Raw genomic sequence first — 26477 nt, 5'->3', positions numbered from 1 at the left:
CAGTTTTCTGGCGCGGGGCAAGTCCCTGCGGGTGCTGAGGGTTCCGGTGCCTGTGCTGGCAGCTGCGGGCAGCGCACGGCTATCGGGGAGAGGGTCCCCGCTGGTGCTGCAGAGCTTGTGTTCTGCGCGACTGGCGCTGTGGGAACTCGCTCTCGGGGCGCTCGCGCTGTGGTTGGCGCACAGTGAAGGGAACGACCAGGGGGAGCTCCGGTGGCTCCGCTCCACTGGGGAGGAGTCTCTCCCCTCTCCATGACGCGGTCAATCCACGCAGGAGGTGGTCGGGGTGGCACGGGAACTGATCCTCCCCTGACCCCTGCAGGCTGCGGCATACCCGCGCCTGGCGCATGCGCTGTGATTGGCAGGCAGTAGGGAGGGGGGTCAGGCGGTCCTTGCACCTCATGGTAAGGGCGCGCTGTTCCTTTGTTTGATTTCGCGGGCTTTGCCATCACGTGGTCTCTTTGTTTTCCTGGCCACGCGGTTTCGAGTCCTGCCGAAATGTCTCCCACGGCCGCCTCTTGCCGCAACGGAGCGACTCCGGCGTACCCGCAGGGCGGCGGGGAGCGCGGCGGCGGGGCGACTCCAGCCCCGAGGTACCCGCAGGGCATTGGCGGCGGCGGCGGCGGAGCCGGCGCCGAAGGTGGATGGACAGGGAGAGAGAAACTCCATGTGGTTTGTCCCCCCCTCCACATGTCTCTCTCGGCTGAGGGCATTCCCCATCGCGCCTTCTCGGAGTTGGGATTTAAATAAAAGTCACTCACGGTTTGGTTTTCTGCGGCGTGTCTCGTGGGGTTCCAAGGTTGCTGCTGAGGTCCGGCCGCTTCTACAGCGGCAGCTGGTGGCCTCATTTGCTGTGCATAGGCTGTTTCTTGGTAGTTGTAAGGCGGTGCAAAGACGACTTCTTGGCTTTTTACGGCGACGAACGGCGTGGAAAAGCTTTGATTCCATCGTTGCTGTGGTCTTGCCGGGTTTTCCGGAGCGGGAGCGGGCGGTGCCTCGTGTGGGTACCGCAGCGGGGGTCCCGCAGGCGGCACGGGCGATGCCGAAGGGTACCACGGCGGCGTTTCTGCAAGCAGCGGTGCCCACGGCGGTGCAGAAGGATGTTCAGGGGAAAAATTGCTCTGTAGAAGCTGACTTTTTTCCCTTCTCTTCGGTTGCTCGAGGATTTTACAGACTCGTTCTACCTCTAACAGCATTTTCCTTACATCTGCATATGACGGAATGAGCTGTAAAAATTCTTCGGGTGCAGTTTGCACTAAATTCCACAAATCTGTCCCAATTTTATCACACAATTCTATGGAAAGCGTGGAATTGGCATCTGTTAGCTACCCTCAAGTGAAGCACCAATCCAGAAATTCCTGTAATGCTTGTCTTTCAATGTTTGTTTTTGTAACACGAGCTAGATTTTCAAATTTATCAAGCAATAAGTTCGTTTTAGTCGAGTTGGAATTTCCCATGTTTCTTTAACTCACCGGTTCGAAGGTCGTGGTTCCTTCAGTCCACGTTCTTCCAGCAGCTCTCAGGGCCACTACACAAAACTCCCAAGTTTACAGGAGACAGAAGCTCTCGGAGGCTTCTCCACAAAGCACCCAAAAAAACTGGGGCATAGCAGCTCTTGGGGGCCACCACTTAAGGTTCTAGGCAGGTCTGCAGGTGGCTTCCATGTCCTCAAATCACATCGAGGGTGCACCAATTGTTGCAAACCGGGCACTAGTGAGACCGCACACACCAATAGGATGTTCAAGCAAATCCCAAGTTTATTCAAAAACACAGGTATATATGACCTCAAGTGACCCCGCCCCAGGTGCGGTGGTCTGACTCCAATTGGTTGAGGCTGGAAACATGTCCTTTTAAGGTGAAAATGAAACCTGTAAGGTGGTCCTCCAAACCCACCTGAATCAGGGGCTGCAACAGGTTGCACACGTTTTGATATTTGTTGTTCCTCCCCCTCCCATCCCACTGCCCCACAAACAGCCCTGAGCCACCTGTGAGGGACAGGACCTGCTGTCCCAGTGCCTGGGGCTCAGGCCTTGGCCTTTGTTCTTCCTCCAACCAGCCCAGGGTTTTCTCAGCATTGCAGGTGCCTGCACAGAGCCTTTGTCTCCCTGCAATCAGGGCCTCCAGGGATCTGCTCTAAGGAGTCCCTGGGGAGGCTTTGTCAGTGCCTGCCCTCAGTGGGACCCATTGATGCTTCAGGGGACTTGGAGTTTTGCTTCTGACTTCTTGAGCCACTTTTTCAGTCTTCTCGCACTTCCTGAGAATCGTGGACTCATCTCCAAATACACAGTGGGGCTCATTAAAACACAGAAGAAAAAAATATTTCTCTTCCTTTATTTGTCTACAACTCTTAAAGACCTTTAGTAATTGGAGTTTGGTAGTTTATATAAGAAGGAAAATTTCAAAGTGAACCTCAAAAAGCCCATATATTTTTGAAGGAAAGGGGATGATTTACAGAGACTTGGGATGGAAGAGGGTCAGAAAGCAAAGGGTTTGCATACAAAAGGGGGATAAAGGGATTAATAGCACTTAATCATTGACCAATGTAACAGTTATCAAGGGATTACACAGAATTTGCTGCAATCTCAACAGTGACTCAGTTATAGATTCACAATAACAACATTCACATCACAGTCAATTCACACACACAAACACAGGCAGAGATGTGTGAACACAACAATATCTGTGTGTGTAAAGGTGCCCACCCAAAATTCTCCTTGTTGTCAGTGAAACACTCCCAGGGACCTGGGATGTGGACCTGGGGACATTGGTGGACTTGGCAGTGCTGGGTTATGGTTGGACTCGGTGACCTTGGAGGGCTTTTCCAACCCAAGTGATTCTCTGATGCAATGACTCATCACCTCTATGATTCTGATAAATCCTCTCCTGCAATCAACACACATCCTGAAAATTCACATTCTGACATGGCAGAAATTGCACTGACATTTCATTGAAGGTATTGAATCATTTCAATTGATAGAAAGAGTTACTGAAAAATCAAGATATTGAAGAACACTGTTTGGGTTTCAGGCTGAGCTGCACTGACTGACCATCAGTACCCAGTTCTGCTGGAGGTTCAGGTGTATTTGAGGTCCTTCCCTGGCACTGGCAGCTGTCACAGAGGAGCTGCAGGACATCAGGAGCCCTTTGGAGCTGCAGATGGAGCCTGGGCAGAGGGTCCCAGGGAAACTACATAAGAGTATCAGGAATTTGTGTCCCTGTAACACAAGGAGGAGAACTAAAAAGAATATTAAAAGCTTATCATTTTCTTCCCTCTGGAAGGGAAAGTTCCCAGTGCCCCAGTTAAACCCTTCCTGCCCAGCACTGCCCCTGCCCCACCTCACACAAGGAGTTCCCTGAGGTTTCTGAGGTGGAGCTCTCTCACCTGACACAGGGGAGCAGTGACCAGTGTCAGTGACACCCCTGGGGTTTGGATGATCAGCTTTGCACTTATCTCACACATCTGTTACAGTGGCTTCCTGTAAGACTCCCTAAATCATCAAATCACTTTTCCTTTCCATCCCCTCCAGGGTACAGGATGTGTGACTCTGGTTTAGAAGAAATAGGTGGGAATGTTCTCACCTGGACCTCACAGGAGGCATCAAGATCACAGGGCCTTGTCCTGCTGAGGGAACCTGCTTGACATCTCCTGGGAAAGCAGCATAGAGGGCTCTGGGCACTGCAGGAGACTCCTGGAATGCATGGGGGGAATCTTCCCGACCCAGGAAATAGGAGGCCTTTCCAGCCGGGATGTGTTACTGGATCTTTGGTCAGCAAGGCAAGTGGTGACCAGTGGTGTCCTGGGCTGCCTCCAAAGCAGCCTGGGCAGCAGGGGAGGGGGATTCTGCCCTCTCAGGTGAGACCCCACCTGCGGAGCTCCCTCCATCTCTGGGGTCCCAGCACAGCAAGGACATGGAGCTGTTGGAGCGAGTCCAGAGGAGGCACCAAGATGATCAGAGGGATGAAGCAGCTGTGCCATGAGGGAAGGCTGAGAGAGCTGGAATTGTTTGGCTGGGAGAAGAGAACCTTTGGGGTGGCCTAACTGTGGCCTTTCAGTACCTTGAAGAACAAAAAGGAAGATGGAGAGAGACTATTTACCAGGGCCTGGAGTGACAGGAAAAGGGGGAATGACTGAATCAGAAGGTTTAGATGAGGTATTAGGAAGAAATCTTTCCCTCTGAGGGTGGTGGCACAGGTTTCCCAGAGAAGCTGTGGATGCCCCATCACTGGAGTGTTCAAGGCCAGGCTGGGCAGAGCTCTTGGGCAACACAGTCTAGTGCAAGGTGCCCCTGTTCATGTCACAGAGGTTGGATCTAGATGATATTTGAAGGTCCCTGAAACTCAGGACACTCTATGATTCTGAGTTACTTCAGGCAACTGTGAAAGAGCCCAACATCTTGACCCAGTTGGGGAAAAGGTAATTTTCAAAAAAGTGGAAATTAAAGTCAGTAATGCAAACACCCATCAGGTCCAGCCCCATAGAAAATGACATTTCTTATGCTGTGGGTGCAGAAGGCAGTAGGTGTTGGGTTGTGCCTCAGAACACTCAAGCAGATCTGATCAATGCAGCCACAAGCCAAGGCAAACACTGAGCAGAGTGAGGGGCAGTGAGTGGGGACCTGACACGCAGAAGGAGCAGATTGCTGGGGAAGGAACTGCCTTTCCTGTGCCAGGACCAGGGCACATCCCACTGCAGGAAAAGCCCCAGGCCAGCCCCAGCACATCAAAGGCCACGGGCACAACTGCAGAGTGACTTGGTTGCACCTCTGCCAGGGAGAGCCTGAAACCCCAAATGCATCTTGGCAGCAGCAGGTCCTGCCAGTCCATGGCCAGGAGCCCTCCCTTGCCAGCCCAGCCTGGTGGGCAGCACTGCAGAGCTGCTGGTTAAGGGTGTTCTTTCTTGCTGGGCTCTGCAAAGCCACTTCTGCTACAGGAGCCTCATGGGGAAGCAATTGGGCCCCAGCAACTTGGAGAAAAGATATTAATCAAAACCTGCTCATGCTGTTGCCAAACCCCTCTGAAATGATTGGGGTAATAAAACCCCCTAACACTGCATGTTTGGTGTTAGAAAGGAAGGCACCACTTTATTCCCAGTGCTCTCTGTGTGTCCAACAGAAATCCTTTCACACAGACACCAATACATCACTTTTTCACCTATTTATAAATTCTTAGCAAACAAATCAATGTTCATTGGTTCTAAATGGCATAATTTTATTGAACTTATTTTGAATTAATATTGAATTAATTTTTATCTTCTATTGGTCATGGCCTTCTCCCTCTCTATGCTAATTAGTCCATACTTTTAGTCTTTTTCTCCTCGTTGGGATTTTCCATCACATCTACTAAGTCCTTGTTACTCATCTTCTTTATCTACTGGTTTCTGCAAGTCCTTGTTGTCCATAAATTCTGCATTCCAGATGTCCAACATCAACAGCACATCTTTCTATCCCAGACTTTGTTCATCAAAGCATATCAAGGTTCACTTAACAAAACTTAGAGAATTAGTACTTTTCCCAAGCTGTGTTCTCACAGTGGTAGGTTAAATTCTGCTGAGTGCTGGCTGAAAGAGATTTAAGGCCCAACACACAACTTGTCTTTAATTCAAGCAGTTCATTAAAAGGCTAATTAAAACTATTATGGTATTAGAAAAGTTATATCATTTCCTACAATCTAAGCACAGACCTGAGGGTGGCAGAGGAAAGAGGAGACTCAGGCCAAGGAGATATGGCTGGAACGTGGTGGTTGTGAGGTCACTTCCACTGCAGCAGCCTGGGTGGCCCTCAGGAGACATTCTGGGCAGGGAGCATTGTGAGGTCATCCAGCACATCAGGGAACCCACACAACAGAAATTCCATCTGGGAGAGGAGAAGGAGTGGGGCAGGTGGGAGAGCCCCCCCAGGTTCTGATTCTGGGGGCAGCTCTGTCACACAGCCCCACCAACCCTGGCAGGCAGGAAGGCAACCTGGGCTTGTGGCCACCCTGTTCTGCACTGGCCCTGAAACAGGGGAAAAATCTTTTCCTCATACCCAGGTTTAACATTCCCTGTTTCTCCCAACACCCCTTGTCTTTCATCCTCTTCACATGCCAGCTCCAGCCAAGCCTTCCCTCCCTCAAAAAACAAAGTCACCATATTTAATATTTATTTTTTAGATTCTCCTTGCTGTCACCTCCTGGCAGTGGCTTCATGGCCCCTGTCACAGCCAGCCCTGGCCCTGCACTGACCCAGCTCTGCTGCCCCACAGATGCTGCATCAGGAAGGGAAGGTCCATGGGGGAGGGAAATGCACAGGGACTCATCCTGGAAGTGACCTCGGGAGGCTTCTGGGCCAAACCAAAGCACAGCGAGTGGGGAAAGGGACACAAGGATGGGCTGTTTGTGTGCTCTGCCATGTCAGGAGAAGATGTAGAGCTCCAGAGACACCCAGACAATGTGGATCCCTCCAGGAGATGATCTCAGACAGGGGCTCCCAGGCCTCTGCCACTCACTGGTTACTCTGGTTTGATGTTCCCTGGTGGTTCCACCCACCCACACACCCACCAGTGTTCTGTGCACACACACCAGTCTCACCAGTGTCTGGGCCCCCAAAGAACACAAGATCTGATGATTTGTGGCTTCCACTCCAGTGGCAGACACTTGGATCTCCCTCCATACCCAGAGCACAGAGATCTCTTATCCCAGAAAGTTCCTGGCAATGGAGGGATTAGGAAAATGGAACAGCCAGTGGAGTCAGTTGCAGGGCATGGCGAGGGAAAGGCACTGACCAGCCACCTCTTTAAACATGTTCAGCTTCTTTCATCCATTTTTTTCTCTGTTTTCTCATGGCTCTTCCTCCACAAATAACTTTGGTCATTTCCTGGACATCCCATGGCAACTCTTGTACAGTCTCTAAATGCACTTTCTGGCTGCCCATCCTGAGTCTCAGTACGTGAGTGAGAAAACCCCCAACCTCTGCTGCAAGGCCATCCTGGGGGCTGTCACTGATCACTTGGGGAGCCTTTCATGCAGAGATGTTGGAAATCTCTATTAGTTCCTTTCTAACTTTTGAGGTTTGAAAGGTTCCTCCAAAGTCATTGAAATTCATGTCCCTAAAAGGACTGTTTTTCCATTTTCATGGAGTGTTGGGGATTAGGTCACATTAAAATGCCAACATGGTGCATGTAGGTATTTGCAACCCTTTGGAGAAGGAGTTGGGCATATAAGAATAAAAGACTAATAAACTGTTTGGATTGGAAGAGACCTAAACCAGACACTAGTCCAAGGACCTTTGCATTAGCCACGGACACCTTCCACAAGTTCAGGCTGTACAAAATTCCAAACCTTGGGCAGCTCCAGGAATGGGGTTTCCACTTACTCTGTAACCTAGCCCAGGTTCCTGCCACCCTCAGCACAAAATATTTCTTCCTGACATCCAATGGAAATCTCCCCTCATTCAGTTCCAGTTCCTGTGCCTTGTTTTGCCAATAGAACCTTTGGCAAAAAGTGTCACTCTGTCTCTCCTGCACTAAGAGCACAACATTTTCATGGCTAAATACCAGAGATATCATATGAAGGGGTTTGGAATCCTCCAAGCCCTGGGCCCAGTGGTGTGGAGACTGAGGAAAGAACAGGAGAAGCCTGAGAGGACTTGAAGGGAAACTGGGGAGGTCCAGACTGCACACAAGGAGAAAGGAATTACCCCCAAAGGGCAGTGCTGTGGTGCAACACATCCCCCTGAAGGAGTCTGGATCAGTCCAAGGCTTTGTGCTCCAAGGCAGAGCCAGGGAGGAGGGAGAGATGTCAGTGCAGGAAGGGGCCAGCGAGGTGGGGCAGCCAGGGGTTTGCCGACAGCCTGCAGGGAAAGGGGCAGGGCATGGACACCGTAGGACAGCCTGGGCTGGAGAGGAGACAGGGATGTGCAGAAGCTGAAAGGCCCCAAGAGAGCCAAGTTGTGCAGGCCTTTGGCCATGGCTGCTGTGTGTGCCCCTGATGGCATGAGGAGACAAGTGAGCCTTGCAGCCCTGGGGCCTCATTGCCTCCTTGTCCCTGCTCAGCAGCCTGGGAGGTGCCACCCCATCCTCCTGTCCCTGCTATTCCACATCCCATACCCCGGTGCCCAAGGAAGTGCCCTGAGGAATGAGGGAGAGACAGGATCTCTCTTCCCAGGGCCTGGGGGTCATGGCTGTGACCTTTGGGTTAATGAAATGCTTCTTACTTTCCTCAGCATCAGGGTGACCTTTCTTTCCTAGTCCATATTTGTCATCATTGTCTCTCTGTTTTCTAACTGGAATCTCAGGACACTTTCTCAGTTATGTCCCTCAGAGGGACCCATTAACAACAAAAGAAACTTTAAAGTTTGATTCTGACTTTGCTTTCTCATGAGCTTCCTGCACCTTTCCTCAGGGTCTGATGTTCAGGGACTGAGCACCAAACCCCCCAGAGGGCCATTAAATGCCCTGGGCTGTTGCTGTGCTGCTGAGCTGGGCCGGGCTCCTGGCACACAGGGAGCTCCTGGCAAGCGGGCAGCGCTGCAGAGAGACAGCTCTGCCCAGGAGCAGCTCCTGTGCACAGCCCAGCAGGGCTCAGGGCACTGCCTGCACACACCGAGGGCAGAAAAGCAGGGCAGAGAGAGGTTACACACAGTCTGGGGTGTGAGGAAAGTTGAGAGGAAGATCCACAGAAGAGGAATCTTTCCAGGCTTTCAGAAGGTAAGTCTGCATGAAGGGCAATGTATGTGCAGTTTGTGGGAAGATCTCCCAACGCTGGCACATCCCACAGCCTGGGGGGTCTCTAATGTGGGATATCACAGTTTCTCTGGTGCTGAAGAGGAGGACAGGCTGCAAAGCAGGGACTCTCTGCTGCACCATCCCAGGGATATCCCAGCAGGGTTCCCTCCTCCCAGGGATGGCTGCAGGGTTTGAATCCAGGCTATGCCACCCAGGCTGTCCCAAACTGTCCTGCAGAGCAGGGTCCTGCACCCCAGGGTGCTGTGCCAGGGCAGGAGCTCTGCCACGTGCCAGGGGCAGCTCTCAGCTGCTCTGGGGAGCTCCCTCAGTGCTGGGGGAGAGGCTGTGGGTGGAAAGAGCAAACCCTGGCAGGGCAGGGCAGGGCAGGGCAGGTTTATTCAGCTATCAAGTGAGAGTTTCATAGGTGAGGACTGCTTACAGAACTAGAGCACTCCAGGATATTTTCCAGGGGATACTTCATGGGGAAGCTGAAAGGAGGGATTTCTATCAGGCTCTGAAGCCACATACCTGGTGGCTTGTCATGCAGAGGGAACACTGAGGAGCTGCACAGGGGCTGAGAACTACCTGGCATTGTTGGTGTCTGGGAGGTGGCACTGCTGGCTCAGGGTGACGCTGCCCTGAGTGCCCACCTGGTTCTGCCCTGGCTTCTCCCAGCTGGACCCTCACTAAGCATATGCTTGTTTCTCAACTTGCCCATGTTACTGGGGTTGATTCCTCCTTCTCTCAGTCAGGTACACTGGGAATAGGAGTTCAAGCTACAGAGTCAATCACTGATCCTGTGATCCCCCTCAGGCAGGTGGGTCCCTGGGAATGAGACATTCCAATTCTCCTCTGAGCTGTGGGGCTGTCAGTAGTGAATTCTGTGTGCCTGGAGAATGAGGTATGTTTCCCAGAATCAAACCCCATTGTCAGGACACTTGGCTCTTCTCTGAGATGTCCTTCCAAGCTGGGAGCTGCCCTCAAGAATGCAAATCACCTTCATAGCACAATGGTGTTATCTGAAATCCCCAATGCAGAGGGGCAGAGATGCTGTGCCCATCCCAGGAAATGCTGTTGAGTTGGTGAGATGAGCCATGTGTGTCCTTGAGACCTTGAGCCAGGCTGAGACATTGAGTGGTCTGTGATGGATCTCTCTGCCCTCAACAGTGTCTGATGGCTTTTCAGACAAAAATGGGAGTGTGATCACTCTCTCTCTGAGGAAGGCCCAAGTCCAGGGCAGCTGGAAGAAGACAGAGGGACAGAGCAGCTCCCCTCACTCTGCACTAAGCCACAGACATGGTCCTGTTTGGGAAGCCCTGCTCTGCTCTTCCTCAGGGCAGCACAAATGCTGAGGGGTTCAGACATCCAGGAAAACTCCATAGGGAAGATGAGGGGAGTCAGAAACAAAACACCCAAACCTCTGAACTGTCTTCTGGAATCCTGAAATCTTCTCAAAACTGGGAGTGCAGATGCCCATGAGAACTTTTGCTTTAGGAGCAGTTTCATCTGACACAGCTGAACACCAGGATGGGCTCAGTCCCCATCATGGGCATGACCCCCCTGGAGCAGAGCAGGGCTGACCCTCACAGCCAGTGGGCAGAGGGGCTGCTCCTCCTGGGAAATGTAGTGAGCACCAAGCAGGGCTCCAGCCATGGATATGAAGCAAATTTTCCTGAAAAAGGAAAAGTGGGGAGTGTGAGCAGAAGGGAAAGGGGTATTGGGAAATGGCTTTGACTCTTTCAGAAATATCTCATCTGATTTGTCACTGTTATTTTCTCCTTGGACAGTGCCCCACCTACAGAGGCAGCACATGTCCAACAGCAGCTCCATCAACCAGTTCCTCCTCCTGCCATTGGCAGACACGCGGCAGCTGCAGCTCCTGCACTTGTGGCTCTTCCTGGGCATCTTCCTGTCTGCCCTCCTGGGCAACGGCCTCATCATCAGCGCCGTAGCCTGCGACCACCACCTGCACACCCCCATGCACTTCTTCCTGCTCAACCTGTCCCTCACAGACCTGGGCTGCATCTGCACCACTGTCCCCAAAGCCATGCACAACTCCCTCTGGGACACCACAACCATCTCCTACATGGGATGTGCTGCACAGGTCTTTTCCTTTTCCTTTTTCATGTCAGCAGAATTTTATCTCCTCACCATCATGTGCTACGACCGCTACGTTGCCATCTGCAAACCCCTGCACTACGGGACCCTCCTGGGCAGCAGAGCTTGTGCCCACATGGCAGCAGCTGCCTGGGCCAGTGGTTTTCTCTACTCCCTGCTGCACACATCCAATACATTTTCCCTGCCCCTGTGCCAGGGCAATGCCCTGAGCCAGTTCTTCTGTGAAATCCCACAGATCCTCAAGCTCTCCTGCTCACACTCCTACCTTAGGGAAATTGGGCTCCTTCTGGTTAGTGCCTGTATAACATCAGGTTGTTTCATTTTCATAGTTTTCTCCTATGTGCAGATCTTCAGGGCTGTGCTGAGGATCCCCTCTGAGCAGGGACGGCACAAAGCCTTTTCCATGTGCCTCCCTCACCTGGCCGTGGTCTCCCTGTTTGTCAGCACTGTCATGTTTGCCTACCTCAAGCCTGCCTCCATCTCCTCCCCATCCCTCGATCTGGCACTGTCAGTTATTTATGCAGTGGTTCCTCCAGTACTCAACCCCCTCATCTACAGCCTGAGGAACCAGGAGCTCAAGGATGCCCTGAGGAAAATGATGACTGGATGCTTTTCAGCAGCAAGAACCTGCCAGTTTTCTTCTGTACAGTGTTCACAATAAAACTCATGACAGGCTTAGTTTGACTTCCCAGGTTTTCCTTGGTGCTCAGTGGGTTCTTTTTGTCATAATGTTGTGCTCGATTAAATTATTTTATTCATCCTCTCATTAATTAATTTTTTATTTTCATTAATTTTACTCTTTTAAGTCTGTAGTTGAGTAATTGTGCTATCTCTATTTTTAAACAAACTGTCTTGCAATAACCCTGCCTAGCTGGTTAGGGGTTTTGATTTGAGAGTTTCAGGGACCTACTGTACAGTTCCATGTGTGCAGAGAAGGGCAAAGAGTCCCAGCACAGCAGCACTGCCGGGGAGCACCAGCACTGGGCCTTTGCTGTCCTGCTCTCTTTCCACTTGTACACTCTCCTGCAGAGCCCCTGAGCTGGACTAAGGCCTTGGTCCTCTGCCAGCTGGGACACAGACCTGCTGCATGTCCATCCTGGGCTCACAGGCAGGGACAGGCCATGGGCACTGCTCGGACACAGCTGGGCTCCACAACAGCAGCTCCATCAGGAAAGGGCTTCTCCTTAGTTCAAGACATGCAGTCTTAGGGCTTTTTGCAAAGTCACTCTCAAGAACATGCCAAGGAATAGACTCTATAGAGGCTCCTTGTTTGCTTGTTCTTCAGGGGATCATTGTGATGAGATCAGGGTTCCAGTGAGGTCTTAACAGACTCAGATCTGCTTCAGGTACTGCTTGTTCATGGCCAGTGAGCTTGGAGATGGCAAGTCATCATTTTTAAACTCTCAGTGGCTATAGAGAAGGTGACAGAGCTGGCTGCATGTGAATGTTTAAGTGAACCAAGTTGGGAGCTGCCAGGAGAACACAGGGGACCTGCAGGGACAGTGCATGCCAGGGATCAGCAATAAATGGAGGTCTGTGAGCACAGACCTGTCCAGGGTCATGTCACCCAGAGATTGTACTCTAAATCTTTCTGTGAAGCAGCAAACAGAGCCCTGTAACTGCAGGGGCTACAGCAGGCACAGGGAAACAGATCCAGTGAGTGTTCCATGTAACCCTCAGTGAACACACTACTGCTACCCATGACAACAATAGCAGTAAGTAAATAAACCCCACATGTGATGCACAACACCATTGCTCCACTGCTCACCACTCAGTGCCCAATGCCCAGCCCAGCCCAGACACAGATCAGCCCTTTCTGACCAACCCTCCATTAACACCCTGAGCACGGCCCTGCATCAAAGGGAACATCCCTTGGGCCAGTTGGGCTCAGCTGTCCTGCCCCTGCTCCCTCCCAACTTCCTGTGACCCTGAGGAGACAATGGAGGCCATGATTGAACAAACCTCTCACAGATTCCAAGTCAAAACCTAAACCCAAAGCACCTTGAAAAACCTGCAGCCCCTTGAAGCTTTAAGGATCCCCCAAAGGGCCAATCCTGACAAAGCCTCCCTAGGGACTCATCCCAGCAGATCCTTGGAGGCCACGACTGCAGGGAGGCAAAGGCTCTGGGCAGCAGCTCAGGTGCTGAGCAAAGCCTGGCTTGGCTGGAGGCAGCAGAAAGGCCCAGCCCTGACCCCCAGCCCGGGGAAGGCACATCCTGTCCCTCACGTCCTGCTCAGGGTTCTGCCAGGGGCACTGGCATGGGGGGTGATGCTGAGGGCAGGACAAGGGGTGACAGTGCCCAGCCTTCCTGGGACTGTGCCAGGAGGCCATGCGGCCCCAGAGCCTCAGCACAGCAGGTCTGCTCACAGCCCTTGGTGGCACAGACGATGCTGTGCCCGAAGGGACAAAGACTTGGGACCTCTTGCACTTCTGCCCAGTCACTTGATGTCCCTCTGTGAAGGAAGAAACCACCTCTCAGTGGTGAGTGACAAACCAGTGCTGGGAATGGTCATTTGGAGGGGCTGGTCTCTGATTACTGTCCTAGGATTCTTTTGTTCCCATGAGCCTCTAAAGTGCCTCAAAGGGCTCCTTGATTCCAGGACATTCTGCAGTGTCCATGGTTCCGTCTTGCTTTGAAAGGTTGTGCCATTTCACAATGTCCCTTTGGTTCCATGAGGTTCTGTGGTGTCACAATGTCCCCTTTGGTTTCAGGAGGTTCTGTGGTGTCACAGTGTCCCTTTGGTTCCAGGAGGTTCCACACTGTCCTTGCTGGAACACACCTGGTTGGATGTTGCCCCACCTGCAGAGCTGCCTCCAGCTCTGGGGTCCCAGCACAGCAAGGACATGGAGCTGTTGGAGCGAGTCCAGAGGAGACCACCAAGATGATCAGAGGGATGGAGCAGCTCTGCCATGAGGGAAGGCTGAGAGAGCTGAGATTGTTCAGCCTGGAGAACAGAAGAGAACAGAAGGTCTTGGGCTCTTCAAAGTCCTTTCCAACCCAAACCATTCTATTATTCCGTGACTGGTGGGTGACATGGTGGGCAGGGCCATCTTGGGCACAAAGAATAGGAAATAATGGAATTTTCCATTCTGAGTGAAGGAAGGAAGGGGCAGCAGAACTGACAGCTTGGACTGATAGCAGGGAGACTTTGCGCTGTTGAAGAGATTGATTGAAGGAGTGTCTTGGGGGTCAGTCCTGAAGCATAAAGCATTCTCATGGCCAGGCTTTGTGAACAAAGATTTGGGAAGGGCACTACCCACGCTTGCTGCAAGCTGCTGGTGGCTAAAAAGGCCGATACGGGATAGGCAGGTCTGGTCACAAAAGGCACAGGGGAACGTCTCCTTTGGCCATATTGGCAAGGAACGGTTCTGTCTGCGTTGTCTTTTCTCCTCCAGACTGACTGTGCTGCGTTCCCAAAGGAAGCAGCAGCGTCATGAATGGTGTGTCTCCATGAATCCCGATTGGAGGCCACAGTGGACCATTGGGGCAGGCAATATGGCCAAGGCTGAGGTGTTGTTTCAGGCAGTCCTTGTATCTCCTCTTCAGGGCTCCTCTCTTGTGGCAGCCAGTGGCGAGTTCTCCATAGAGCACAATCTTCGGGAGGCAGTGGGTGATCCTCCATCCTGGAGACGTGCCCTGCCCAGCACAGCTGCGTTCTCAGCAGCATGGCCTCCATACTGGTGACCCCTGCCTGTTCAGAACAGACACATTGGTCACGTAATCAGACCAGTGGATGTTTAGGATTGAACGGAGGCAGCGCTGATGGAAGCGTTCGAGGAGCCGCAGGTGGTGGCGGTAGATGACCCAGGATTCAGACCCATAGAAAAGAGCAGACAGTTGTCTTGGTTTGAGATAAGCAACTGCCAACCCCCCCAAGCACAGAGAGAAAAGCCTCCCTCCTAACACCAGGGAAAGGGAGGAAAAGAGAGGGGAAAGGAAAAAAACACTTCAGATGGCATTTATACTAAAACTACATATATTTTTACAGAAAGAAAGAGACAATTAGAAGAGAGTACAAATATTCACTCACACAAGTCTGCAACAACAAGTTCCCCACCTCAACTTCTGAACGAACACACAAATTCTACTGTCCTAACTACACATTACTTAAGAAAAACCTTATTCCCCAGGGAGACAAACTCAAGCAGAAAGGAGAGACCCAGAACAACACATTTTACTTTCCTGAGGTACCCTGTGAGCCAGTGGTGGGCCTGTGTCCTCTCCATCCCCCCTGGGACAGCATCGTGCGTCCTCCCAAGAGGAGGGCTGAGAAGCGACTGCCTTATCCACTCCCACACTGGTTCCTACTTCCCTGGAGATGATGTCATAATGTGGTATGGAATACAAAATTACTGGCTAGAAGAGGTCAGCTGTTAGCTCAGTCCAGCTCAAGTCAGCTGACAGCTTCGGCCTAGTCCAAACTTCAGAGCCCAAATCTAGGCCCACCTAGGTGAACCCATAACAAAGTCCCTGGTCATTCCCTATCCCTGGCCATTCCCTGTCCCTGGACCATTCCCTATCCCTGGGCCATTCCCTATTCCCTTGCCATTCCCTGTCCTTGAACATTCCCTATCCCTGTCCATTCCCTCTCCCTGGCCATTCCCTGTCTCTGGCCATTCCCTGTCTCTGGCCATTCCCTGTCCCTGGCCATTCCCTGTCCCTGAGCCATTCCCTGTCCCTCGGCTCTGCAGGGCCAGGGGTGTCAGTGGGTCTCGGAGGGTCCCTGCTCGACCCTGGCTCAGAACTGCGGCCCTGGCCAGGCCCGAGGGGCCCTGGGGGAGAACAACCCTGAGCCCCACCTGGGCCAGAGACACCCAGTTCCACCCAGTGGGGCCCAGGGCACTCCCAGCATGGGCCCAGTGGCTCCCAGTCACCTCCAATGTGGCTCCACTCACCCCCATATGATCCCAGTCACCTCCAGCATGATCTCAGGTGCCCTCAGCATGGTCTCACCTGCCCTCAGAATGCTCCCAGTCACTTCCAGTATGATGCCAGTATGACCCTAGTCACCCTCAACGTGGTCCCAGTTTTTCCAAGTACGATCTCTGTTACCCCAGTTCTGGTCCCAGTGTATCCCAGTCCACCCCAGTCCATCCCAGCCTGTCCCGCTCCGTCCCGGTCCCTTCCCGGCACCGCCGCCCTTTCCCGATCCCGCCCCCGAACCAGCGGGTTTAAGGCCGAGTTTCACCGCAGGGCGCGGGAGTTCAGCCCAGCCCGGCCCGGGGGTCCCGCAATTCGTGGCCGTGGAGGGTCCCAGGGTGTCCCGGGGGGATCCAGAGGGGTCCCAGGAGGGGTCCCAAAGGGGATCCAGGTGAATTCCCGAGAATTCCCCCGTCCCCGGCCCCCCCGCGCTCCCTCGGACACGCGCTTCCCGTCTCACAACCTGCGCCGCCGGGATCTGCCCGGAGACCGATGACGTCACAGGTGGATCGGGCTGCCATTGGCGATCGGGAAACAGCGGAGCCAATCGCGCGGCCGGAGGCGGCTCTGTGGGCGGGGCCTGGTCTGGGTCAGGGCCCGGCGGGGCCGCAGCGGAGCAGCGCGATGGCCCCAGCGCTGGGTGTGGGGCCGCTCCTGGGGCTGCTGGGGCTCCTGGGGGCCCCGGGGGGGGCGACGGAGGGTAAGTGGGACCCTCGAAGTGGGGAACTCTGGAACTGCCATTCCCGGGCACGGAGAACTTCCTGAATCCCCATTCCTGGGCATCGGGACCCCCCTGTACCCCATTCCTGGGCAGGAGAATTCCCCTTCCCCCCATTCCCAGGTACTGCGACCCCCCTGCACCCCCTCCCGCAGCACCGGGAACCCCAGCCCCTCCTCCCCTCCTTAGCCGGCACCGGGACCCCTGAACCCCCATTCCTGAGCACGGGAAACCTCCTGAACCGCAATTCCTGGACATGCGAACCCCCTTGAACCTCCGTTCCCAGGAAGGGAACCTCCCCCAAACCCTATTCCCAGGAAATAAGCCCCCCTCAACCCCCATTCCCGGCCACGGGAAACCCCTTGAGTCCCCATTCCTGGGCACTGGGACAGCCTGCACCCCCATTTCCGGCACTGGGACCCCCCCGGATCCTCATTCCTGGGACACCTTGGACCATCTTGTCCCTCACTTGGACCACCTGAACCCCCATTTCCGAAAACGGGGACCCCCCTGCACCCCATCCCCGGCTCCAGGACCCCCCGGAACCCCTTTACTCTGAACAAATACCCCCCTGCAATCCTTTTTCCAGCTATCCTGCCTCTCCCTGATCCTCCCTTTTCCTTGACCCTGGGACCCCCTGAATCCCTATTCCTGCCCTTCCCAGCCCTCAGATCCCACTTTCCTCAACACTGGGGACCCCTGGACTGCCCTTTCCTGGGCACAGGGACCCCCTGGATCCTCTCTCTCTCCTTTCCCAGTCCCATCCCCGCCTTTTACTTGAACCTTGGACTCTTCCTGACTCTCTTGGCTCTCCCAGTTCCACTTTCTTGTCCCTTGGACCTCCCAAACCTGCCAATCTCAGAGTCCTCCCAGTTCTTCACTCTCTGTTCTTCCTGCAGGGGGTCCCAGGCACTGGAACCCGCTTGGCCACAATTTCTGGGCACTGGGACCCCCCTTCACCCCCATTCCTGGGCATGAGGACTCTGCAGCCCCCTCATCTGGCACCAGGACCCCCCTATACCCGGTTATCCTGTACCAATACCCCCTTGCACCCCCTTTCCTGGCCATCCCACCTCTTCCAGACCCTCCTTTTCCTTGATCCTAAGCCCCCCTGACCCGCACTCCAGCCTTTCCCAGCCCGAAGTCCCTCCTTTCCTCTACACCAAGGACCTCCAGGACCCCCATTCCCAGCCATCCCAGGTCTTCCTTTCTTGTGACCTCTGTTTTCTCGACACTGGGGACACCTCGACCCCATTTTCCTGGGAACAGAGACCCCTGGACTTCCCATTCCACCTCTCCCAGTCCCTGCACCCACCATTCCTTTATCCTTGGATCCCCTTGGATCCCATCTTGTTCAGCACCAGGATCCCTCTGGCCCCCCCTTATCCTGCACCAGTATCAATCTGTGGCCCTTTTCCAGCCATCCCACCTCTCCCATCCCTCCTTTTCCTTGACCCTGGGACCCCCTGAACCCCCATTCCTGGGCATGGGGACTCCCCTGCGTGTCTCATTCAGCACCCAGACCCCCATAACACTTTTTTTTGGGGACTGGGACCCCCTGCACATCCTTACTGAGCACTGGGACCCCCCTGTACCCCCTTTCCTGGGCACAGGCACCCTCCTACACCCCCCTGTGTACCAGCAAGACTCCCCTGAACTTCCATTCCCATACACTGGGACCCCCCTACAGCCCCTTACCCTGCACCAACACCCCCTTGCACCAGTTTTCTCGACCATTCTGGGTCTCCCCACCCTGTGACCCCCTTTGCCTGACCCTGAGGGCCCCTGGATCCCCCTTTCCTGGACACAGGAACCTCTTGGACTCCCTGTCCCACCTCTGCCAATCCTTGTACCCTCCTTTTCCTTGACTCTGGGACCCCCATGAGCCCCCAGTCCTGTGCAGTGGGACCCCCTTGCACCCCCTACCCCGGCACCGACACTCCCTGCACCAACTTCCCTGGGATCCCCAAAGCCCCTTCCTGCCTCTCCCAGTTCCCCCGTTCCTTGACCGGTGACCCCCCCAGACCCCCCAAATCTCTGTGTCCCCCCAGTTCTCCACTCCCTGCGGTACCAGTACGTGGCGGTGTCGGAGCCCAGTCCGGGGGTCCCTCAGTTCATGTCCGTGGGGTTTCTGGATGGGATCCCCATTGACCGCTTCGACAGCGAGCGGGGCCGGATGGAGCCGCAGACGCCGTGGATGGAGAAGGGAGTTGAGCCGGGATATTGGGACAGAGAGACCCAGAAAGCTGAGAGGCACCAGCACATGTTTGCCACCGGCCTGGAGATACTGCGGGGCCGGTACAACCAGAGTAGGGGTGAGTGGGGGCAGCTGGGAATGGGGGAGCTCTGTGGGACTGGGATGGGATCTGTGGAGTTGAGGTGCATCTGTGGGGCTGGGATGGGATCTGTGGTGCTATGTGAGATCTGTGGGCTGGAGGGGGATCTTTGAGGCTGGGGACGATCTGTGGGTCTGGGGAGGTCTGTGGGTCTGGGCTTAGATCTGAAGGTTGGGGGGATTTGTGGCGCTGTGCTGGGATCTGTGCAGCTGGAATGGGATCTTGGGCTGGGCTGGGATCTGTGGGTCTGGGGGGCATCTGTGTTGCTGGAGATGGGGTTTGTAAGTCAGGGCAGGGGATCTGTGGGGCTGGGGAGGATATGAGGGGCTGGGGACCATCAGTGGGCCTGAGGCACATCTGAGGGACTGAGGTGGATCTTTCAGGCTGGAGGGGATCTGTGGGACTGAGGTGGGATCTGTGGGGCTGGGTTGCAATCCATGGTGCTATGGCAAATCTCTGGGCTGGAGGGGGTCTGTGGGGCAGCGGGGGGCAGGATGTGTGGGGCTCGGATGGGGTCTGTGGGACTGTGAGGGATCTGTGGGGTTGAGGGAGATATGTGGGACTGGGAGGATCTGTGGGGCTGGAATGGGGTCTCTGGGGCTGGGGTGCATCTCTGGGGCTGGGTTGCAATCCATGGGGCTACGGGAGATCTCTGGGCTTGAGAGGGAATCTTTAGGACTGGAGATCTGTGGGGCTGGGATGTGGATCTGTGGGGCTGGGGTGCTTATCTGGGGCTGAGATGTGGATCTGTGGGACTGGGATGGGATCTGGGGGGTATTTCTAGGGCTGTGAGGGGATCTGTGGGGCTGGGATGGGATTTTGGGGCTGGTATGGGATCTGTGGGACTGGGAGGGATCTGTGAGTCTGGGATAGGATCTGTGGGACTGAGATGGGATCTGTGGGGCTGAAGTGCATCTATGGGGCTGGGTTGTATCTGTGGGGCTGGAATGCCATCCATGGAGCTATGGGAGATCTCTGGGATGGAGGGGGAATCTTTGGGGCTGGGGGAGATCTGTAGGGTTGGGGTGCATCTCTGGGGCTGGGATGTGGATCTGTGAGGCTGGGATGGGATCTGTGGGTCTGGGAGCAATCTGTGGGTCTGGGGTGGGATCTGTGGGACTCGGGATTTGTGGGGCTGGGATGGGACCTGTGGGGCTGGGATATGGATCTGTTGGTCTGGGATATGATCTGTGAATTTGGGATGAATCTGTGGGCCTGGGGGGACCTGTGGTGCTGGGGGAGATCTGTGGGGCTGAGATGACATCTGTGGGTCTAGGGGAGATCTGTGGGGCTGGGATGAGATCTGTGGGGCTGGGGTGTTACCTGTGGGGCTGGGTGGGAATCCATGGGGATCCAAGGGGCTGGCGTAAGACTCCATCACACTCTGGGTGGGGTTCTGTGGGGCTGGAACACAATTCCAGGGGTCTCTGTGGGTCCGTTTCCCCCCCAGGTCTCCACACTTGGCAGCGGATTTCTGGCTGTGATGTCCTGTCTGATGGGACCATCCGTGGATCCCGCCGGGATGGCTACGACGGGCGGGATTTCATCTCCTTGGAGCTGGGATCCAAGAGCTTCGTGGCAGCCGACAGCGCTGCCCAGGTCACCAAGAGGAGATGGGAACACGAAGGGTTCGAGGCGGAGAGGATAACAAATTATCTGGGGCACATCTGTCCAGAAGGGCTCCAGAAATACGTCGGATACGGGCGGGAGGCGCTGGAGCGCAAAGGTGGGGATGGAATTCCCATAAAAATGTGGGATTTGGGAATGGAGGACTTGGGAATGTGGTAATTTGCATGGGAATTCCATGGATGGATCTCAGCCCCATCACATTGCTATGGGAATTCCATGGGCAGATCGCATCACCTCCCCATGCTCGTGGGAATTCCATGGTTGGATGTCACCATTATCCCATTCCAGAGCCCCCTGATGTCCATGTGTCCGGCAAAGAGGAACACGGGATCCTGACGTTGTCCTGCCACGCGTATGGATTCTACCCTGGGATCATCGGGATCAACTGGATGAAGGGGGATGAAATCCGGGATCAGGAGACAGAGTGGGGCGGGATCGTTCCCAACAGCGACGGCACCTTCCACAGCTGGGCCAGGATCGAGGCGCTGCCGGGGGAGCGGGAGCAGTACCGGTGCCGGGTGGAGCACGCCGGGATGCCGGAGCCCGGGATCTTTGCCTGGGGTGAGGCTGGGAATGTGGAATGTGGGATCTGGGAATTTGGGAGTGTGGAGCAGTAAGATGGGTGTTTCCCTCCTCTCCTCACACTCCCACCCTTCCCAGAGCCAGAATCCAACTGGAATTCCACCCCAGTGGTGGTCGCCCTGTCCGTCATCGCTGCCATCATCATCATCAGCCTCATGGGATTCGGTGTCTGGAAGCTCCAATCTGGTAATTCACGGAATGGGGGTTGGGAAGGGGCACAGATCCACCTGACAGCATTCCAGGGATCCTGTGCCACAGGTGCTGATCCTGCTTTATTTCCATAGGGAAGAGGGAGAGGAATGGATACAACACAACGCCTATCAGTGAGTACCAGCAGTGTGTCTGGATACAGATCCAGATCCTCTCCATGTGGATTCCAGGATGGATCCCAGGATGGATCCAGGTGTGTGATCCGGGCCAGAATCTCATGGATCTTCTGTTTTCCATAGGAGCAGATGCTTGAACTGATGGCTCCCCTGCAGATATGGAGTGAGATCCAGGTGGAATTCCAAGGGGAATCAGAGCATAGTGGATGGGGCAGGATTGGGATGGGATTCCAGATCAGGGCAGGGTTCCAGAGTAGGATCAGAATTCTGGAGTGCGATCGGGGCTGGATATATAGAGCAGGATCAGGCTGGATGGAAAGAGTGGGATAGAGGTGGGATTCCAGAGTGGGATTGAGTGGGATGGATGGAGTAAGATGACAATGGATTCCAGAGGGGCTCCTGCTCTCCGTGGGCTTCACAGCTGGATTCACCCCTTGGGATAAGGACGGGGACATGGTGACTCTGTCCCCCACTCTCATCCCAGAAGGAATCACCACCTAAGCAATCCTTGGAGCTGGATCCAGCCCCTTCCCATTGCCTGAGGAAGGCCAGGAGCTGCTGGCAGAGCTCATCCTGCTGCTTCCACCCACCCTGACACCCCTGTGCCTCTTCCTGATGGATCAACTTCCTGCGTTCTCTTGTTTGAAAATCAAGAACCACAATTATTCCCAATGTTTTAATTAATTATCCTGTTTTGGCAATAAATCCTTCCCTCCTCTGGCATCCGGCAGTTCCTCTTTGGGAACCAGGAATGGGATGGGATCAACAGAAATGGGAACAGGGGCACAATGGGGACAGGGATGGGCACACTGGAGCAGAGCCCGGCAGGGGGGTGGGCTCGTGTCCCTCCAGGCTCTGAGTCGCTGTCCGTGTGTCACCGCGGCCGCAGGAGCCACAAAGAGCCACTGCCGAGGGTGAAGCTGCTCCGAGGGGTGTGAAGGGGCTGTGGGGGGAGAGAGGAAGGAGCTGAAAGGGCTCCTGGAGGTACATCCCCCACCTCCTCCTCCTCTTCTTCCTCCTCCCTTTCAGTGACGTGGAGTAATATAGACATTATGATGTAAATATATTACATATTATATGTATTATTCTATCATTATTATACTTACTAAAATATTGTTATTGTATTAGAATATTACTAAAATACTATTTTAAAATATAGTTTAATTCTAATTATTTGATTATATTGTCATTGCATAATTTGCTTTATTTATTTATATAATTTAATATATATAAAATAAAATTCTAGTTTTACTAATACTTTAATTCTAATATTTGATTATCTTTTCAGTATGTGATTTTAATAGTTATTTATTTTCCTAGTAATTTACATATTTTTACACCTTTTATATATTTATATATTTTATTTATTAATATTTTTATTTTAATAATTCATTTTTATTCACAGATAAATCTAATCTATAATTTCATTAGTTGCGACTTATTAAATGTATTCTTAATTAAATTATGCATTAGTAATTTTTTGTTGATTAATTATTATCCCACTGTGCCCTGTGCCCCCCATGTGCCAAATAACCAACCCCACTGTTCCCTGTGCCCCCCATATGCCAAATAACCAACCCCACTGTGCCCTGTGCCCCCCATATGCCAAATAACCAACCCCACTGTGCCCTGTGCCCCCCATATGCCAAATAACCAACCCCACTGTGCCCTGTGCCCCCAGCCCTTGGTCTGCAGAGCGTTGCCAGAGGAACAGAAACCTTTGCACAGACCCCACAAACTCAGGGAGAGGGATCAGGGCACAAAATGGGTCTGAAATGAAGCAAAGCTGTTTTTAATCCCAACAGGACTGGGACAGTCCCACCTGGGGGGTGCTGGGTGTGTTGTTCACCCGTCTCCACTCCTGCCCTGCCCTTACTCCAACCCACACTGGCTGCAGGTTCCTGCCTGGAACAGCCTTGGGGTTCTCCTGGGAATGGAGGTGACCAGTTGTTCCAAAAATCTCTCTGGGGAGAGTTTTGTGGGATGCAAAGCCACGGAGTAAATGTGAATCCCAAATCCATGGGACACTTGGACCATTTTATGACCAATTCCCAACCTTGCCCCCTCCTTTTTCTTCACGTTTTTGGGTGGTAATCCCAGTTTAGGGCCAGTCCCAGAACGCCCAGCACCATCTTTTTATAGAGGTAAAAATACTTTTTTTTTTTTTCCTCATGTATCCAAAACCTGAAAAAAAAAACAAACAGAAAAGGGAAAAAAAAAAAAAAGTAGGAATTTGCCCCAGTTTCTTCCAGTAGCAGGAAAGACAATAAAAGAGGATAACCCCAAAATCCCAGTAGGAAAAAATTTGCCATTACTTTTTTTTTAAAGTCTATTATAATTTCTTTTTATTATGTCTTTATATTTCATTCTAGTTTTTACTTTTCTGATTTTTTCATTTTTTTTCCTTTTTTAGTTTGTATTTTTTCCCATACTCTCAAGTTTATTCTTATTTTTCTTCCTCTCACAGTCACCTTTATACCCTTACAGAAGATGCTGTGCTGACCTGCCCTTCCCACAGCCTTTCTTTGGTGCTGTCAGGCCACGGATTGCAAGAAAAACCTCAAAAACTATTTAAAATAAATGAGGCTTTGTGGTTAAACCCCACAGTGGGTGATTTAGTTACAAAACACTTATTTTTGAAGGGTTTACATTAAGGAAATGATCAAAAGGGCTGGAGGGAACCGCGCTGGGTCCTCGTGGCCGCTCTGGGGTCACCTCGGGGACCCTCCGAGCAGAGCGACCCCCTCCTGCACCCCCAAATTTACATTTTTGGATAATCTGCCCTCCCCAGCTGAGGAGAAAAGCTGGAAAAGTTGGGAAAGGGCTGAAAAGCAGATGGAGCTGGAGGGTGGAGCTGCAGGAAAGTTCCCCAAGGAAAAAACTCCATTTAGAGTAAATCGAAATAATTATTAATTCTTTGAATACTTCCTGCTTTGGATTTGCAGAATGTCGGGGCGGAAAAGAACGAGAAGAGGGAGGGTTGAGAGAGAAAATTTAATTGGGGGAGAAGGGTTTAATTATGAGGAGAAAATTTAACTGACAGGATTATAATAGGGGGAGATTGTTTTAATTGGGGAGGGAATTTAATGGCGGCAGAAAACTCTAAGGAGGGGAGAAAACTTTACTCGTAGAGAGAAGATTTTAACTGGGGGGGGAGAAAAGTAAGATTGGAGAGGAACCTTTAATTTATGAAAAGAAATTTTAATTTTCACTTAATTTTAATTAGCGGGAAACTTCATTTGCGGAAAAAAATTTTAATGGAGGAGAAAATTTTGAGAGATAAAACTTTAATTATGGAACAAAAAATTTAATGGGAGACTGAAAATTTAATGAGGAAGTTCGATTATCAGAAGAAAATTTTAATTACGGGGAGGGGTTTGTGGTAAATTTGATTGTTCAGTGGAAATTTCACCCGTTTATTCTCCCTCGAATCCCGCTCGTAGAGACACAGGAGCCTCTGTGGGAGCCTGTGCGGAGCTCAGACGGCTTTGGGAAGAATTCAGGGGTATTTTAGGAGAATTCCGAAGTACCTGGGGAGCTTTCAAGTATTTCGGAGCACTCGCAAGTATTTGAGGAGGTTTCTTTTATTTGGTGAGAATTCAGAGATAGCGGAGAGGGAGAAATTCAGAGCTATTCTGGGAGGAATTCGGGCGTATTTTGGAGGAATTCTTCAGGGCTCTCGAGACCCGCGTGGGTCTCTGTCCGCGCTTCCCTCCCAGCTCGAACCTGCCCAAGTTGATCCAAACCCGCTGTTGTGCCCCGAATTTGCCGCCAGCGGTTCCCCCGCTGCTCCAATCCCCGCCCGGGCTGTGGCACTGAGATGCGGCTGCTCGGCCGGGCAGGTCACGGGATAAACACTTTATTAAAAGGGGTTTTAGTGCATGGAGGCGATTTCCCGGCGTGTCTCGGCTCGGCGGGGCCCGGGCCGTGCGGGGGGAGCTGGTTGGGAACTGCGGGGCGGCCCCAGCGCGGTGCCCTCGGGGTGAGCGGAGCCGGCTGGGAACAACCCCCCGATGCCCCCCCGGTGCCCTCGGGGTGAGTGGATCCGGCTGGGAACAACCCCCCGATGTCCCCCCGGTGCCCTCGGGCTGAGCGGAGCCGGCTGGGAACAACCCCCCGATGTCCCCCCGGTGCCCTCGGGCTGAGCGGAGCCGGCTGGGCACACCCCGCTCGTCTCCGCCGCTCCAGTCGCTTCCCGGCTCCGGCTCAGCCGCCGCTCGGCCCCGGCCGGTCCCTCGGGGCGGCTCTTTGGGTGTCACGGGCCGGCGGGGACCCCTCGGTGCCGCTCATCGCCCCCTCACACCCCCCGGGGCCGCCCCGCTGATCGCTCGGGGCAGCTCTTTGAGGTACCGGGCGGCACAACCCCCTTGTCGCAAATGTTTTATTCCGTATATTTTTTCGCTATATTTTATTCTGTATGTCCTGCTGTGCGGCTCCTTCGGTGACACGGGGCACTGGAGACTCCCCGGTGCGGTTCTTTTATTGTACTTTATTCAATGTTTTGTATTCCGTTCACACTTCCCGTCCCTCGGTGCCGCCCTTCTATCCCCGCCCAGTGATGCGGCTTTTTCGGGCACACCGAACACCGTCCGACCTCCACGGTGCCATCCCCGCCGCTCCCTCGGGGCAGCTCTTTTTAGATACGGAGCGGAGACCGTTCGGCGCAGGTTTTTATTCGATTTATTTTATTGTCTCTAATGGATTGTATTCACAGCTCGCCTGTCCCTCTGTGCAGCTCCTTCAGTGACACGGGACGGCCGGGACCCCTCCGTGCCGGTCCCCAGCCCCTCACACTCCCCGCTCCCTCGGGGCAGCTCTTTTAGATCCGGGGCGGCGGGGACCCCCCGAGCGCGGCTTTTGATTCTATTGATTTTATTCTCTCTGCTTAATTTCAGTCACTCCTCGCCCTCCCCTCGGTGCGGCCCTTTGACACCACCCGACAGCGGGTCCCTCGGGGCAGCTCTTTCGGTGACTCGGGAAGGCTCCTTGAGTGCATTTTATTCTACTCTCTCTATTTTATTCCATTCCATTTTATTCCCGCATCCCACCCAGGGCGACTATTTCACCGCCGCTCCTCCTCACTCGTCTCGCCGTGCAGTTCTTTTAGTTATCGGGCGGCGGAGACTCCCCCGGTGCGGATCTTTTGTTTT

The 26477-nt window shown here is 53.4% G+C and overlaps 3 protein-coding genes across 5 annotated transcripts in view; 2 read left to right on the top strand and 1 right to left on the bottom strand.

Moving 5' to 3' along the window:
• LOC139673814 (zinc finger protein 850-like) overlaps positions 1–26477 on the bottom strand; it is a 701437-nt gene that overhangs the window by 192194 nt on the left and 482766 nt on the right. The gene's annotated exons all lie outside the window — the stretch shown is intronic.
• On the top strand, positions 10507–16232 carry LOC139674215 (olfactory receptor 14A16-like). The gene is made up of 2 exons (XM_071560403.1): positions 10507–11457; positions 15780–16232. Exons 1-2 carry the CDS (start codon positions 10507–10509, stop codon positions 16230–16232), a joined length of 1404 nt encoding a protein of 467 aa, XP_071416504.1.
• LOC139673850 (class I histocompatibility antigen, F10 alpha chain-like) lies at positions 16325–22050 on the top strand. 3 transcript variants are annotated; one of them, XM_071559737.1, is made up of 8 exons: positions 16325–16436; positions 18506–18769; positions 20241–20516; positions 20708–20980; positions 21080–21187; positions 21286–21324; positions 21451–21501; positions 21812–22050. In XM_071559737.1, exons 1-7 carry the CDS (start codon positions 16361–16363, stop codon positions 21462–21464), a joined length of 1050 nt encoding a protein of 349 aa, XP_071415838.1. In that variant the 5' UTR covers positions 16325–16360; the 3' UTR covers positions 21465–21501; positions 21812–22050. The 3 variants fall into 3 exon arrangements, with proteins under 3 accessions (XP_071415838.1, XP_071415837.1, XP_071415836.1); XM_071559736.1 differs by having other exon boundaries at positions 21719–22050; XM_071559735.1 differs by having other exon boundaries at positions 21451–22050.

The sequence above is a fragment of the Pithys albifrons genome, chromosome 7 (genome assembly GCF_047495875.1).
Source record: "Pithys albifrons albifrons isolate INPA30051 chromosome 7, PitAlb_v1, whole genome shotgun sequence".
Classification (NCBI taxonomy): Eukaryota; Metazoa; Chordata; class Aves; order Passeriformes; family Thamnophilidae; genus Pithys; species Pithys albifrons.
The sequence above is the reverse complement of the archived record's forward strand: the minus strand, read 5'-3'. Positions and strand labels throughout refer to the sequence as shown.